This window comes from Heterodontus francisci, chromosome 9 (assembly GCF_036365525.1).
Source record: "Heterodontus francisci isolate sHetFra1 chromosome 9, sHetFra1.hap1, whole genome shotgun sequence".
NCBI lineage: Eukaryota > Metazoa > Chordata > Chondrichthyes > Heterodontiformes > Heterodontidae > Heterodontus > Heterodontus francisci.
This window is the reverse complement of record NC_090379.1, coordinates 19,388,607-19,403,766: the sequence shown is the minus strand read 5'-3', so window position 1 is coordinate 19,403,766 and position 15,160 is coordinate 19,388,607. Positions and strand designations below refer to the sequence as shown.

The following is a 15,160-nucleotide window of genomic DNA, read 5'->3' as shown; positions in this document are numbered from 1 at the left end:
ACAACTTCCACAATTGTTTGTCTAAATGCCTTTTTTTTAAGCTTGTGAGAATACTCTCTCCATAATAAAGCAACATTGACAATCAGTTTTATTTCCAAATCATTTGTGTGGAAAAATGATCAAAAATTCTTGAAATGAGAAAGTTGGTAAGGTTTAAAATTCCCATTTAAGTCAAGGATGTAACTGAGTGGCTACAGGATATTCTGAGGCAGTTGGGGGAACAGCCAGAGGTCAGGACCCATATCGGTACCACTGACATAGGTAGAAAGAGAGAAGAGGTCCTGAAGGCAGAGTTTTAGGGAGCTAGGGGGAGAGATTGAAAAGCAGGACCTCAAAGGTAGTAATTTCTGGATTACTCCTGGTGCCACATGCTGGTGAGTACAGAAATAGAAAGATAGAGCTGATGAATATGTGGCTGGAGGGAGGTGCAAGAGGGAGGGCTTTAGATTCCTGAGGCATTAGGACAGTTCCTGGGGGAGATGGGATCTGTACAAGCCAGACGGGTTGCATCTCAATAGGATCAGGACCAATATCTTTGCAGTGGGGTTGTTAGTGCTGTTGGCAAGGGTTTAAATTAGCTCGGCAAGGGGGATAGGAACCTGAGAGTAGAAGGCAGAGAAGAAAAGTTGGAAATGGAAGGCAGAAAATTAGTAATCGTGTTTGGAATGCAGAAGAAACAAAGGCTAGAAAATAGACAAGAAGCAAGTTTGGCAGTGCTAAATGGTATATCCTTCAATGCAAGAAACCTAAGGAATAAGGCAAATGAGTTGAGAGCACAGATTGGCAGGTGGGGGTATGATATAATATAATGACTGAGACATGGCTGAAAGAACAGCAGGAATGGCAGCTCACCATTCCTGGTTACAGGGTTTTCAGACAAGATAGTGAGGGAGATTAAAAAAAGGGGGGGGGGCGTCGTAATCTTGATTGAAGAAACAATTATAGCTGTGAAAAGTGTCGATATAGTAGAAGGATCATGAAATGAGACGATACGGGTTGAACAGAAGAACAAAAAAGGGGCAATCACACGACTGGGAGTACTATCGACCCCCAAACAGTCAGCAGGAGATAGTAAAGCAAATATGTTGGAAAATCTCTGAGAAGTTCAATAACAATAGGGCAGTAATAGTGGGGGATTTCAACTACTCTAATATTAACTGGGATAGAATTAGTGTGAAAGGCATAGAGGGAGCAGAACTCTTAAAATGCATTCAGAAGAGCTTTTTAGTCAGTATTTAACAAGCCTAACAAGAGTGCTTCTGGACTTAGTTTTAGGGAATGAAGCTGGGCAGGTGGAAGGGGTATCAGTTGGGGAGCACTTTGGTAGAAGAGGATAAAACGTTATGGACAAGGGAGAGATGGTTTGGATGACTTCCACTTTTCACTCTCAAAAGACTGTCGACAGTGTTTAAAGAAAAAATATTGCTTTAGTCCAAGTGTTTTAGATATCAAATAAATAGACAAACAACAGGTTTTCTCATAGGATTAAAATTAAAATAAATTAGTTATTAAACAATACCCGAAAAATATATTCGCAACCTCACCTACTCATTCATTCACAGGAGATAAAGATTAGAAGATAGCATGCATTTAAGTCCGATTGTTGCAAAAGAGGTCACTTTGAAATATTCTTGGATTTCAGGGAGAATTTTTTTTTTTTAACAGCAGTGCGGGCTGGTATTTCTTTTCTTGGTTCACTGAAGTATTGCAGACTCCTTTGGTTAAGATGCAGTCAAAGTGGGTGACGAGAAGCCTGTTACAATTTCTCAGGTGTGGAGTTTTCAAGGTCACCTTGCAGTATCTCTGCCTATGTGGTTTAAAGATGTTACAGGCAGGGTCTTCTTCTTGGCTGGAATGGATTTCTAGCTTCCTGGCTGTCTGTCCTTCAGAGAAGTCTCTTTATTTTAAAAGGAAAAAAACCTCGTCAGGTGGTTTCGGTCGGGTGACCATAGATGCTCTCCCCTAGTGTGTTCAGACAACGTTTGAACGTGGGGCCATTGTTACACAATGGAGTTTAAATGTGGCTGAACTTGATAAGGTGGTGTTATGTCCCACCTGTTATCTTGGCTTTGAATCCAGAGTCTCCCTGTCTGTGAAGGCCTTTGCCAACCCAATTCTTGGAGATAGGAACCATTTAGCATTGAATGGGCTGTTTAGCATTTTAATGTGCCTTCCCCAGGACTAATCCAGATGTGATGATGGGTTTAGTCTCCAATTGTCACTATGTCTATTTGCAGAAGAGGAGTGGTCACTTGACCTCTTACTGCATCTTTCTGTAGCAAAAGTGTGTCAATTTTTTGGAGTTTACTTCATCAGTTCATTTTTACAGTCATAACTGTCCCTTTCGTGAGCATGACAAAAGAAAAAGGGGAAGCTTATGACAGATATCGAGGGCTCAATACTGCAGAAAGCCTACAGGAATACAAAAAGTGTAGGGATGAAATTAAAAAGGAAATTAGAAATGCAAAGAGAGGACATGAAAAAAATATTGGCAAGTAAAATCAAGAAAAATGCAAACATTTTTGAGAAATACCTAAAGAGAAAGAGGAACTAAAGAAAGAGTAATGCCCATTAGGGATCATAAGGGTAGTCTGTGTGTAGGTGGAGGGCCTTGGTACGGTTCTTAATGAATACTTTGTATCTGAGTTTGAAAAAAAGAGAGGGATGTTACAGGCATTGCAATCAGGGAGGAGGAGTGTGAAATATTAGATGAAATTAACTTAGTAAGAAAGGAAGTTTTAAGGGGTTTAACATCTTTAGAGTCATACAGTGATACAGCACAGAAACAGGCCCTTCGGCCCATCGTGTCCATGCCGGCCATCAAGCACCTATCTATTCTAATCCCATTTTCCAGCACTTGGCCCATAGCCTTGTATGCAATGGCGTTTCAAGTGCTCATCTAAATACTTCTTAAACGTTGTGACGGTTCCTGCCTCTGCCATCCCTTCAGACACTGTGTTCCAGATTCCAACCAGCCTCTAGGTGAAAATATTTTTCCTCAAATCCCCTCACCTTAAATCTATGCCCCCTGGTTATTGACACCTCCGCTCAGGGAAAAAGTTTCTTCCTATCTACCCTATCTATGCCCCTCATAATTTTGTATACCTCAATCAGGTCCCCCCTCGGCCTTTCTGCTCTAAGGAAAATAACCCTAGCCTATCCAGTCTCTCTTCATTGCTGAAATGCTCCAGCCCAGGAAACATCCTGGTGAATCTCTTCTGCACCCTCTCCAGTGCAATCATGCAATCACATCCTTCCTATAGTGTGGTGCCCAGAACTGTACACAGTACTCCAGCTGTGGCCTAACTAACATTTTATACAGCTCCATCATAACCTCCCTGCTCTTATATTCTATGCCTTGGCTAAAAAAAGGCAAGTATCCCATATGCCTTCCTAACCACCTTTTACCTGTGCTGCTGCCTTCAGTGATCCATGGACATGTACACCAAGGTCCCTCTGACCCTCTGTACTTCCTAGGCTACCATCCATTGTATATTCATTAAAAGTGAATAAATCCCCAGGCCCAGACGAACGAGGCTGTTAAGGGAAGCAAGAGGCTCTGACCATCATTTTCTTTTGCTACAGGTGTGGTGCCAGAGGACTGGAGGACAACTAATGTTGTACCATTGTTTAAAAAAGGGAAAGGGATAGACAGGTCAGTCAGCCTAACTTCGGTTGTGTGAATGTTATTGGAAAATATTCTAAGGGACAGGATAAATCGTCATTCAGAAAGACATGGATTAATCAAAGACAGTCAGCACAGATTTGTTAAGGGAAGTTTGTGTCTGACTAACATGATTGTATTTTTTGAGGGGGTAACAAGGAGAGTCGATGAGGGTCAACTGCATTTGACGTAGTCTATATAGATTTTAGCAAGACTTATGATAAGGTCCCCTATGACAGACTGGTCACAAAAGTACAAGCAAAGGATTCAAGGCAAAGTGGCAAGTTGGATCCGAAATTGGCTCAGAGACAGGAAGCAAAAGTCAATGGATGTTTTTGTGACTGGAAAGCTGTTTCCTGTGGGGTTCCGCAGGGTACGCAGGTACTAGGTGCCTTGAATTTTGAGGAATATATCAATGATTTGGACTTAAATGTAGAGGGTACAATTAAGAAGTTTGCAGATGATAGAAAAATTGGCCCTGTAGTTGATAATGAAGAAGATAGCTGTTGACTGCAGGAAGATATCAATGGATTAATCAGGTGGGTGGAACCGTGGCAAATGGAGTTCAATGCACAGAAATGTGAGGTAATGCATTTGGGGAAGGTTATCAAGGCAAGGAAATACACAATAAACGTTAGGATAATGGAGAAGTGTAGAGGAATAGAGGGACCTTGGAGTGCACAACCACAGGTAGATAAGGTAGTCAAGAAGGCAAACGGGATACTTGCCTTTATTAGCCAAGGCATAGAATATAAGAGCTGGGTTGTTATGCTGGAACTGTATAAAACACTCATAGGCCACAGCTGGAATGCTGCGTGCAGTTCTGGTCACCACAGTATAGGAAAGATGAGACTGCACTAGAAAGGGTACAGAGGAGATTTACGAAGATATTGCCTGGACTGGAGAATTTTAGTTATGAGGAAAGATTGGATAGGCCAGGATTGTTTTCTTTGGAACAGAGATGGCTGAGGGGAGATCCAACTGAATTGTATAAAATTATGAAGGGTCTAAATAGAGTGAAAAGAATGCCCTATTTCCCGTGGTTGAAGATGGTGGGGATCTGGAACTCACTGCCTGAAAGGGTGGTATAGGTAGAAACCCTCATAACATTTAAAATGTACTTGAATATGCACTTGAAGTGCCGTAACCTACAAGGCTATGGACCAAGTGCTGCAAAGTGTGATTCGGCTGGATGGCTACTTGTCCACTGGCATGAATACAATGGGCTGAATGGCCTCCATCAGTACTGTAAATTCCTATGAGATTGTGATTTATTTATCTCGCAGACCTCCCAGCTTGAGGTTTGCATCCCCATGCTAGGAGGCGCCACTCTATCTGAAGCCTCCACCTTGCTTCTTGCTGTCGGCCAAAACTCAAAGTGCTTAATCTTAAAGTTGCTCCTGCCTGGAGCAGTAATCAGCTTTTTGCAGGGAAGCAACTAAAACTCAGACCAAAGAAGACTTCTGGAAGATAGAAGTGTGTCAGCTTGGAGTCTGGGTGGTGGAAGATGGTGCAGCAAATGGTGGGGTCTTGGGATCCTGGTGGGGGGGTAGAGAGAAGTGTAACAGCAAATGAGGACACAGAGTCCTGTAGAGGGGATGAAACAACTGTTAAGCACTCAGGTTGTTGGGTGAGGAGCTGTTGCAGCTGGTGGGGGTGTGAGTTGGATAGGGGGAGGACAGGAGCTGCAACAGTCCAGGATCTGGCTTTCAGACCTCCACCGTTTGCAGTGCAAAAGCTACCCATGATGTGCTGGTTGTGGCCCAGACCAGATCTCTCCTCCTTCTTAAGCAGCAACGTTCCCTACTATTTAGTACTTCCCCAATGAAAAGGAGAGAAGAGACAGACAGATCGAAGAAGCAATACTGAAACAACAGACACACTGTTGGCACTGCCACAGGGGTCTGCTAGTTCTAAAAATGTAACTTACAAAAATGTATTTGTCAAGATCAGGGCCCCAGTAATTTGGTGATGTCATGCAAATAATGCAACTTACAGCACTCAATATATATTAAGACATCTCAGAATTATTTTGAGACCAGTGGCTCAGAGAGAAGAAATCAGGCAGAAGGGAGAAAGGGAAAGTGTTTTTAAGAATTTTTTTTTCTAAGGCAGGGAAAGAGATGAAGAAGTGGAGATGCCAAAGGATGGAGTTACTGTGGGGCATAGTGGCTAAAGGAATGGCTGTCAGTGGTGGATACATGACATCAATTGAAGGAAACATAGAAACCTAGAAAATAGGAGCAGGAGTAGGCCATTCGGCCCTTCGATCATCCAACTCAACAACCTGTTCCCCCTTTCGCCCCATATCCCCTGATCCCTTTAGACCCAAGAGCTATATCTAACTCCTTGAAAACATACAATGTTTTGGCCTCAACTGCTTTCTGTGGTAGCAAATTCCACAGGCTCACCACTCTCTGGGTGAAGAAATTTCTCCTCATCTCAGTCCTGAATGTTTTACCCCGTATCCTTTGACTATGACCCCTGGTTCTGGACTCCCCCATCATCGGGAACATCCTTCCTGCATCTACCCTGTCAAGTCCTGTTAGAATTTTATAGGTTTCTATGAGATCCCCCCTCACTCTTCTGAACTCCAGCGAATCTAATCCTAACCGACTCAATCTCTCCTCATATGTCAGTCCCACCATCCCAGGGATCAATCTGGTAAACCTTCGCTGCACTCCCTCTATAGCAAGAACATCCTTCCTCAGATAAGGAGACCAAAACTGCACACAATATTCCAGGTGTGGCCTCACCTAGGCCCTGTATAATTGCAGCAAGACATCCCTGCTCCGGTACCTGAATCCTCTCGCTATGAAGGCCAAAATACCATTTGCCTTTTTTTAAACTGCCTGTTGCACCTGCATGCTTACCTTCAGCGACTGGTGTACGAGAACACCCAGGTCTCACTGCATATTCCCCTCTCTCAGTTTATAGCTGTTCAGATAATAATCTGCCTTCCTGCTTTTCCTACCAAAGTGGATAACCTCACATTTATCCACATTATACTGCATCTGCCATGCATTTGCCCACTCACTTAACTTGTCCAAATCACCCAGAAGCCTCTCTGCATCCTCCTCACAACTCACCTTCCCACCCAGTTTTGTGTCATCTGCAAATTTGGAGATATTACATTTAGCTCCCTCATCTAAATCATTAATATATATTGTGAATAGCTGGGGTCCTAGCACCAAACCCTACGGTACCCCACTAGTCATTGTCTGCCATTCGGAAAAAGACCCATTTATCCCGACTTTTTGTTTCCTGTCTGCCAACCAATTTTCTATTCATCGCAATACACTACCCCCAATCCCATGCACTTTAATTTTACACGCTAATCTCTTCTGAAAGTCCAAATAGACCACTGGCTCCCCCTCATCAACTCTACTAGTTACATCCTCGAAGAATTCTAGTAGATTTGTCAAGCATGATTTCCCTTTCGTAAATCCATGCTGACTCTGTCCGATTCTACCACTGTTCTCTAAGTGCTCTGCTATAAAATCTTTGATAATGGACTCTAGAATTTTCCCCACTACCAACGTCAGGCTGACTGGTCTATAATTCCCTGCTTTCTCTCTACCTCCCTTTTTAAATAGTGGGGTTACATTAGCTACCCACCAATCTGTAGGAACTGTTCCAGAGTCTATAGAATCTTGGAAGATGACCACCAATGCATCCACTATTTCTAGGGCCACTTCCTTAGTACTCTGGGATGTAGATTATCAGGCCCTGGGGATTTATCAGCCTTCAATCCCATCAATTTCCCCAACATCATTTCTCTACTAATACTGATTTCCTTCAGTTCCTCTCACTCACTAAACCCTGTGTTCCCCAACATTTCTGGTATGATATTTGTGTCCTCCTTTGCGAAGACAGAAATAAAGTACGCATTTAGTTGGTCAGCCATTTCTTTGTTCCCCATAATAAATTCCCCTGTTTCTGACTGTAAGGAACCTACATTTGTCTTCACCAATTTTTTTCTCTTCACATACCCATAGAAACTTTTACAGTCAGTTTTTATGTTCCCTGCAAGCTTGCTCTTGTACTCTATTTTCCCCTTCTTAATCAATCCCTTGGTCCTCCTTTGCTGAATTCTAAACAGTTCCCAATCCTCAGGTCTGTTGTTTTTTTCTGGCAAATTTATATGCCTCTTCCTTGGATCTAATGCTATCTCTCATTTCCCTTGTAAGCCATGGTTTGGCTAGCTTTCCCATTTTACTTTTGCGCCAGACAGGGATAAACAATTGTTGCAGTTCATCCATGCGCTCTTTAACTGTTTGCCATTGCCTATCCACCGTCATCCCTTTAAGTAACGTTTCCCAATCCGTCATAGCCAACTCGCGCCTCACACCTTCGTAGTTTCCTTTACTAAGATTCAGGGCCTTAGTCTTAGAATCAAGAGACAAGGCCTGCTGCAAGACTGGCAAATCTCAGGTGATGGAGTGTAGGGAAAGAGGTTCAGTGTTAAGAGGAGCGTAAGGTACGCATAGAGACACAGGGCTGGAGCAGATCGTAGAGGCAGGATGGGTTCTCGATGGCGAGGATAAGATTCTCAACTCTCAACTATTTTACCTCAAGAAGTTCAGGAATTCCCATTATTCCAAGTGGGAAACAACTAGCTAATTTCAACTCAATTTGGAAGGAAAGCATTAAGTACGTCATAACTACAACTTCTTACTGGCTCCATTTCTCATGAAAATGGCAGGATTAATGGGATTCTGCACTATCTTGTATGGCAATGATGGAAATTCACAAATCATCAATTAAACATTTTAATCAACAGAAAATTAAACAGCTACTAAGCCTCTCGTCATCAAGCCAGCTGTTACTTTACAGCATCGTACAGACAGCTCATCTGATCATATGAAGGAACGATGCTTACATTGGATTTAATAATAAACACTCATAGGTACTTAATCTGCACAAATTGGAGGCTTGATGAGCATAACATCAACAAGATGCTGAACTGTCATTTAAGTACCAATTTAATGATGGTTAAATGCTCCCAAATACTCAACTGTTTTCCTAAATTAATAGAATATTCAGCTCCAAATGTAAGTCAAATGGTAGAGGCATAATCATTGTAAATATTAATTTTTTTTAATTGTCAAAAAATAAATTATACTGCTTTGAGCAGATTTATGAACATTTTTATCAATTACTGAATAGCTGTGTAAACCTGAATTGGATCCAAGGCACAGCCACTAGGGTATTAGCTTGAAGCACAAAAACACAGGAGTCATAAACCTGGATGCATTGCTATGATTCCTATGGAGATCAACAAACCAAAAGAACCAAATTTACCAAATGACTCCAATGTAAAATAAATGGTCATGATTTCACTTTTTAACTTTTACTTTATCAAAATAAAATCAACATAAACATGAATTAACAGAAAAATCACAGTCAATATATATTACAAATTACACATTAACCATCAGATACAAAGATAGATCACACAGATTTACTGGGCAGTCCACTCGGCATATTACGGCACCAATTACAGCCACAAAATTCTTCAAAGCTCTGAACTTCCTCAGGTAGATCTCCAGCTCCTTTCTTCCAAGATGCAGCCACCGATTCACATCTGACAGCAGCTCCCCTTCAACCCAAACTCCAAGGATACGGTCTTCAACAAAACGGCACACTTCTCCAGAACCTCCTCAGCTCTGCTCATGACAGTCTTGATGGTGTGGATCCACAGTATTACCTTTATCTGAATCCTTACGTGACAATCCTGTGCACTGCATGGCCGGGTTTAGTTAATCTGTTACCTCAAGTAACAGAAACAGCTCCTTGAAATAGTTCCGAAGAAGGGTCACTGACCCGAAACGTTAACTCTGCTTCTCTTTCCACAGATGCTGCCAGACCTGCTGAGTGGTTCCAGCATTTCTTGTTTTTATTTCAGATTTCCAGCATCCGCAGTATTTTGCTTTTATCCTTGAAATAACCTTCGCTTTCTTCAGCTTGCACTCCAGCCCTACATGATCTGAGCTTGGATGGCTCTGTCTTTTAATCTGGTTCCAACCAGTTTCTGCTTCCCAGAAACATGAAGTTTTAGATTCCCTTTCAGTTAGGGTCTGGCTCAAAACAAAAGCTTTGAAACCAGGATCAGTACATCCAACAGAACATTTAACAAGTCATCTGTTCAGACAACTGCTCGCAAACGCTCTCCCACTGTTACTGTAAAATCACAGACTCCATCACAGCATCCACAGTATTCCAATCCCCAAAGGAAAAACAGAGTAGAAGCCATGTGCTTCAATATAGAGAGAAACAGTTTCCCTACTTGTTCATGAATGCTTCCCTATGCTGATTACATAGTGGCAGTCTGAGGGGGCAATTTAATCGGCACTATCATATTCCAATTGTTACTCTAAACTTTCCACTATTGAGTAGCATTGTGGCACCAATACTATGCCGTACTAACACACAGTACCTGCGGAGTAGAGAGATGGGGCTTCATCTCTTTCCCATACAGTCAGACAAACACTATCCTTTCGGTGAGCATTTGATCTCATCTATGTTCCTGTAGAATGTTCAGACCAGAGGCTTCCTACTAGAAGGAGGGGAAAAAGAAAATCAGTGCATGAGTTGTCACCAGACTACTTTTGCACTTCTCCTAATGGATGGCTGAAGAAGCAATGGCTTAGGAATACATGAAAGTGTGAAAAAATGAAAATGTGACAATAATAGATGTTTTTTCCACTGTCATTGCCTCATCTATTCTGTAGTCGATTCTCCGTAAGTATAAAACTAAAATTAAAGCCAGAACTTGCCGAAGCCAGAAAGTGTAATGAGTTGGAATGTCAATGGCTGGCTATCGCATCGTGATAACTTAGCTGCTGAGCTGTTCACTTCACAGACTCAAGTCTGATATGCTCTTGCACCTACGTACTGTCACTGCAAGACCATTTAAGGTGGTTCCAATGCAACAGAGGATACGATTATTGCACTGTGGCATCATATGTAGAATAAGGATTGCAATAGAATAAGGAGTGATTACAAGTTAGTAATTTATCAAATGATTAAGACAGTTTACAGATTAAGCAAGTGCGCATTTTTAAAAACAGAATAATGAAAGCAATTAGAAGATTACAATCTGTTGAGAAATTCAGCTCATTTCATCTATATTTATTAATGAACATTTAGGAGATATTCAAATGTTGAAACAAATCACAAACATGAAGCTGTAATTCTCATTGTCACACCAGAGAAGGCAAGTTCAACACAATTCTTCCAAAAGGAATTCAAGACTTAATATTCAGATAAACAACAGTTGATAGCAAAAATAGTTGCATTTGCATGCAGTGGAAAATGTGCTCAACAAGTGGTGCAGGTGACTCTCAAACAAATTTCCCAACACTTCTAACTTACTGCCAGTCGAATGCATTGGATCCGATCTCACCAGGCTACCTGAATGCCATAGGATGGTGAGATATTTTACCTGGGTCTGGAGTATCCAATCCCAACAACTTGCCTCGCCTGAATCACAACTGGCTCTTGCGAATCATTAAGTGACACTGACCCCACTGGCGGATAAACCAATCACCTACATTGCCCAACATTTTCAAACCAAGGTGTATGGAATAGGAGAAATCAGGGGCAAAGAAGAGATTGAATAAAAACCACACTCCCTGTTATACCTATAAAGCAGCAGAGCTTGCCATTTTATGACACAGTGGATAAAGCTTAAAATTAGAATCATGAGCTACATAGTAGCTGCATAGCTAACCATTAAAAATTTTCATTGGCAAAAAATAGGTTAAGTAGCAATGCAGAAAAAGACAGTAGCAATTATGTAGTTAAAATGCCATTTTGAGATGTTACAGTGTGTAATCTTTACTTAATGGATTTAAAGCTCATTCTCTCTGGGCTGATCACACAGTGTGTGCACAGTGGAGAGGAAAAGACAGCCCCTTCCTCTCCCTCGCCACCTGATTCTGATGTTTGTGTTCAGGATTCAATTACACAGTTATTGATACCTCACAACGATATTTAAAATGCAGACGTGAAGCCTGATTTCCCATGGGCCTGCTCCTCTTTATTTCAATGCCGGCATCCCTAGGTGAATTCCTAAGGCGTCCATATTAATGGGTCTTCAGTCTGGATTCATTCATTAAACACTCTGCAAGGTTTATGATGCCATGATTATTAGCCAGAAAGTCCTTGAATCTCAATTTACTTATGCAAATGTAAGTTTTCTCCTTGAATTGCCTGAAAAAATACTACACCCTGGTCCAGTAAACTCACAAACAAGAAGCTGTTAATTCATTTCTTCCCCCCACCCCAAGAGATAAGCAGCTAATTTTTTCGTTATTAGCTATAGTTATATTTTATAACTTGTATTATATAGAATGTTTTACTTCTTAGTTTTAACTTTTTTTTTTAAGGGCTCCAGCTGAATTTATGCACCACAATGCGAAAGATTACATCGTTCAATTCTATTGGAAACAAATAATTTCACAGCTAGCAGAATAGTAATTTTAGCAAATACAGAAATTTAGAACAAATACAGGAGTGATTGCTGAACAGTAATTGAGGGTTCTAGATACTAGATACCTCAGGCTCAGTTATAGACAGTCATCTAATCGAGGAGTTCAGATGCCTTATGCATAGCTAGCTGGGAATGATTAGAATCATAGAGCACAGAAGGAGGCCAATCAGCCCATCGCGACTGGGCCAGCACTACAAGGCAGTAATGTTAATATATTATAGACCACAACAGGGTACCGAGATGAGTTTATAGTCACAAAGTTCGCTCTCAGTATGTTGCTTCACACAATTATATGCTATGAATTTTATGCCAATGGTTTTAAGTTTTGTGTCTGTAATTGCTATCAGTGGCTCCCAATGGGCACTATGCAACTGACGGGTGAAAATGTTCACCATGAAGGATTTGCATAACCCCTGCAGATTTAATGCTAATCATTGCTGATTACAAGGAAATAATACAATTAGAAATGAAAATGCAAATGTCTAAACCATCACTGACAGCAACTCACGCACTGATTTCTAGATATGTTGGGGCTGTCCTGTCACAATGAAAACAGTAGCTCATAGAATAACGCTACAATTAACCATTTTAATTAAAACAAATAAAAACAATAAATGCTAGAAATGTTCAGCATCTGTGGAGAGAGAGTTAATGCTTCAGTCAGTGACCTTTCATCAGAACTGGGAAAAGAAGTGATTGAGCGAGTGAAAGGAGGGAGGGTGAGAAGAACAAAAGGGAAGAGGGCAGGAGATATTAAATGACAAAATGTTTCATGGTTCAAGACTAAAGGGAGTGGCAATGGGACAAGTAAAGAAACAAATGATGTGTCTAGAGGAGGTGTGAATGGAAGAATCATGTATAGCTACCATCCGAAAGCAAAGTCAAGCAAATGAGGGAAAAAAACAGACCAGCAAAGAAAAAGGAAACAAAATGGAGGTGGAAGTTATGATCTAAAATTGTTGAACTCGAGTCCAGAAGGCTGTAAAATGCCCAGTCGAAAAATGAGATACTGTTCCTCAAATTTTCTTGATCTATATTGATAACCTAGACTTGGGTGTGCAGGGCACAATTTCAAAATTTGCGGATGACACAAAACTTGGAAGTATTGTGAACTGTGAAGAGGATAGTGATAGACTTCAAGAGGATATAGACAAGCTGGTGGAATGGGCAGACACGTGGCAGATGAAATTTAATACAAAGGGGTGTGAAGTGATACATTTTGGTATGAAGAATGAGGAGAATCAATATAAAGTATACATCCTAAAGAGTAGAGGGACCTTGGAGTATATGTGCACAAATCATTGAAGGTGTCAGGTCAGATTGAGAAAGCAATTAATAAGGCATTCGGGATCCTGGGCTTTATATGTAGAAGCATAAAGTATAAAAGCAAGGGAGTTAAGGTGAATCTTGATAAAACACTGGTTTGGGCTGAACTGGAGTATTGTGTACAATTCTGGGCACCACACTTTAGGAAGGATGTGAAAGCATTAGAGGGTGTCATAAAAATTTACGAGAAAGGTTCCATGGATGAGGGAATTTAGTTACGTGGATAGATTGGAGAAGCTGGGGTTGCTCTCCATAGAGAAGGTTGAGAGGAGATTTGATAGAGGTCTTCAAAATCATGAGGGATAAAGTAGAGAGAAACTGTTCCTATTGGCGGAAGGGTCGAGAACCAGAGGACAACGCTTTAAGATGAATGGCAAAAGAACCAATGGCGACATAGGGAAAAACTTTTTTATGCAGCGACTGGTTAGGATCCGGAATGCAATACCAGAGAGTGTTTTGGAGGCAAATTCAATCATGGCTTTCAAAAGAGAATTCGATGATTACCTGAAGAGAAAAGATCTGCAGGACTTCAGGGAAAAGGTGAGGAAGTGGGACTAGCCGAGTTGCTGTTGCAGAGAGCTGGCACGGACACAGTGGACTGAATAGCCTCCTTCTGTGCTATAACCATTCTATGATTCTATTTTTTGCTTCTTTACATGCCCCATTTCAACTCCCTTTGGCTCTGCATCATGAAACCTTTTGTCACTTAAACTCTCCTGTCCCCACCCTATCACAGACCTTCCCTTTTGTTCTTTTTCCCACCCTGCACCCCCGCCCCCCCAAACCCACTCAAAGTTTATTACATTTCTAACTTTTCCCAGTTCTGATGAAAGGTCACAGACCTGAAATGTTAACTCTGTTTCTTTCTCCACAGATGCTGTCAGACCTGCTGAATGTTTTCGGCATTTTCTTTAATTAAAAAAAAAAGCTCTTCTGTAAAATATGTAGATCTCTCTGTACAGTAAATTGTAGAGGTGGGGCTGGGTGATGGGGTTGGGGGTGACGGGAAGCAGGATTCATAGCAAATGCATCATTCCTGTAAATGTGTTAGCTATGGTTCAGTAGGTAGCACTCTTGCCTCGAGTCAGAAAGTTATGGATTTAAGTCCCACTCCAGAGATTTGAGCACAAGAATTCAGAATGGCAATCAGTGCTGTACTAAGGGAGGGATGCACTGTTGGAGGTGCTGTTTTTTGGATGTGACATTAAACTGAGGGCCAATCTGTAGTCTCAGGTAGACATAAAAGATCCCATGGCACTATTTCAAAGAAGAGTAGGGGAGTTATCCCTGGTGTTCTGGTCAATATTTATCCCTTAATCAACAACACTAAAAAACTAAAAGATTGTCTGATCATTATCATATTGCTGTTTGTGGGAGTTTGCTGTGTGCAAATTAGCTGCCACGTTTCCTACATTACAACAATTCAAAAGTACTTAATTAGCTGTAAACTGATTTGGAATATCCTGAGATCGTGAAAGGCGCTATAGAAATGCAAGTCTTTCTTTCCAATAGAGTGATGGGAAAAAAAGAGGTGACCTGCTTTCATGCCACTCAGTACCACTAGGGTTTTTGTGACTGGCTGCGGTGAATACCAATGCTCCTTCCGGTTCTCATTCCCTGTAAAGCAAGCCTCTACACAGCACCTGATGGCAATACAATGTGGAAACTACCTA

At 41.3% G+C, this 15,160-nt stretch overlaps 1 protein-coding gene across 5 annotated transcripts in view; it reads right to left on the bottom strand.

Annotated features, from left to right (window-relative positions):
- Positions 1 to 15,160, bottom strand: part of lin52 (lin-52 DREAM MuvB core complex component) — a 94,948-nt gene that overhangs the window by 34,565 nt on the left and 45,223 nt on the right. The window contains exon 6 of one of the 5 annotated variants that reach the window (XM_068038654.1): positions 1,514 to 1,897. The exons of 2 other annotated variants lie outside the window; for them this stretch is intronic. In XM_068038654.1, the coding sequence (XP_067894755.1) occupies positions 1,896 to 1,897 (2 nt within the window). In that variant the 3' untranslated portion in view covers positions 1,514 to 1,895. Of the gene's footprint in view, positions 1 to 1,513; positions 1,898 to 10,008; positions 10,224 to 10,879; positions 11,793 to 15,160 lie in introns of those variants that run through there. 2 more of the 5 variants (XM_068038650.1, XM_068038655.1) reach the window with 2 other exon arrangements.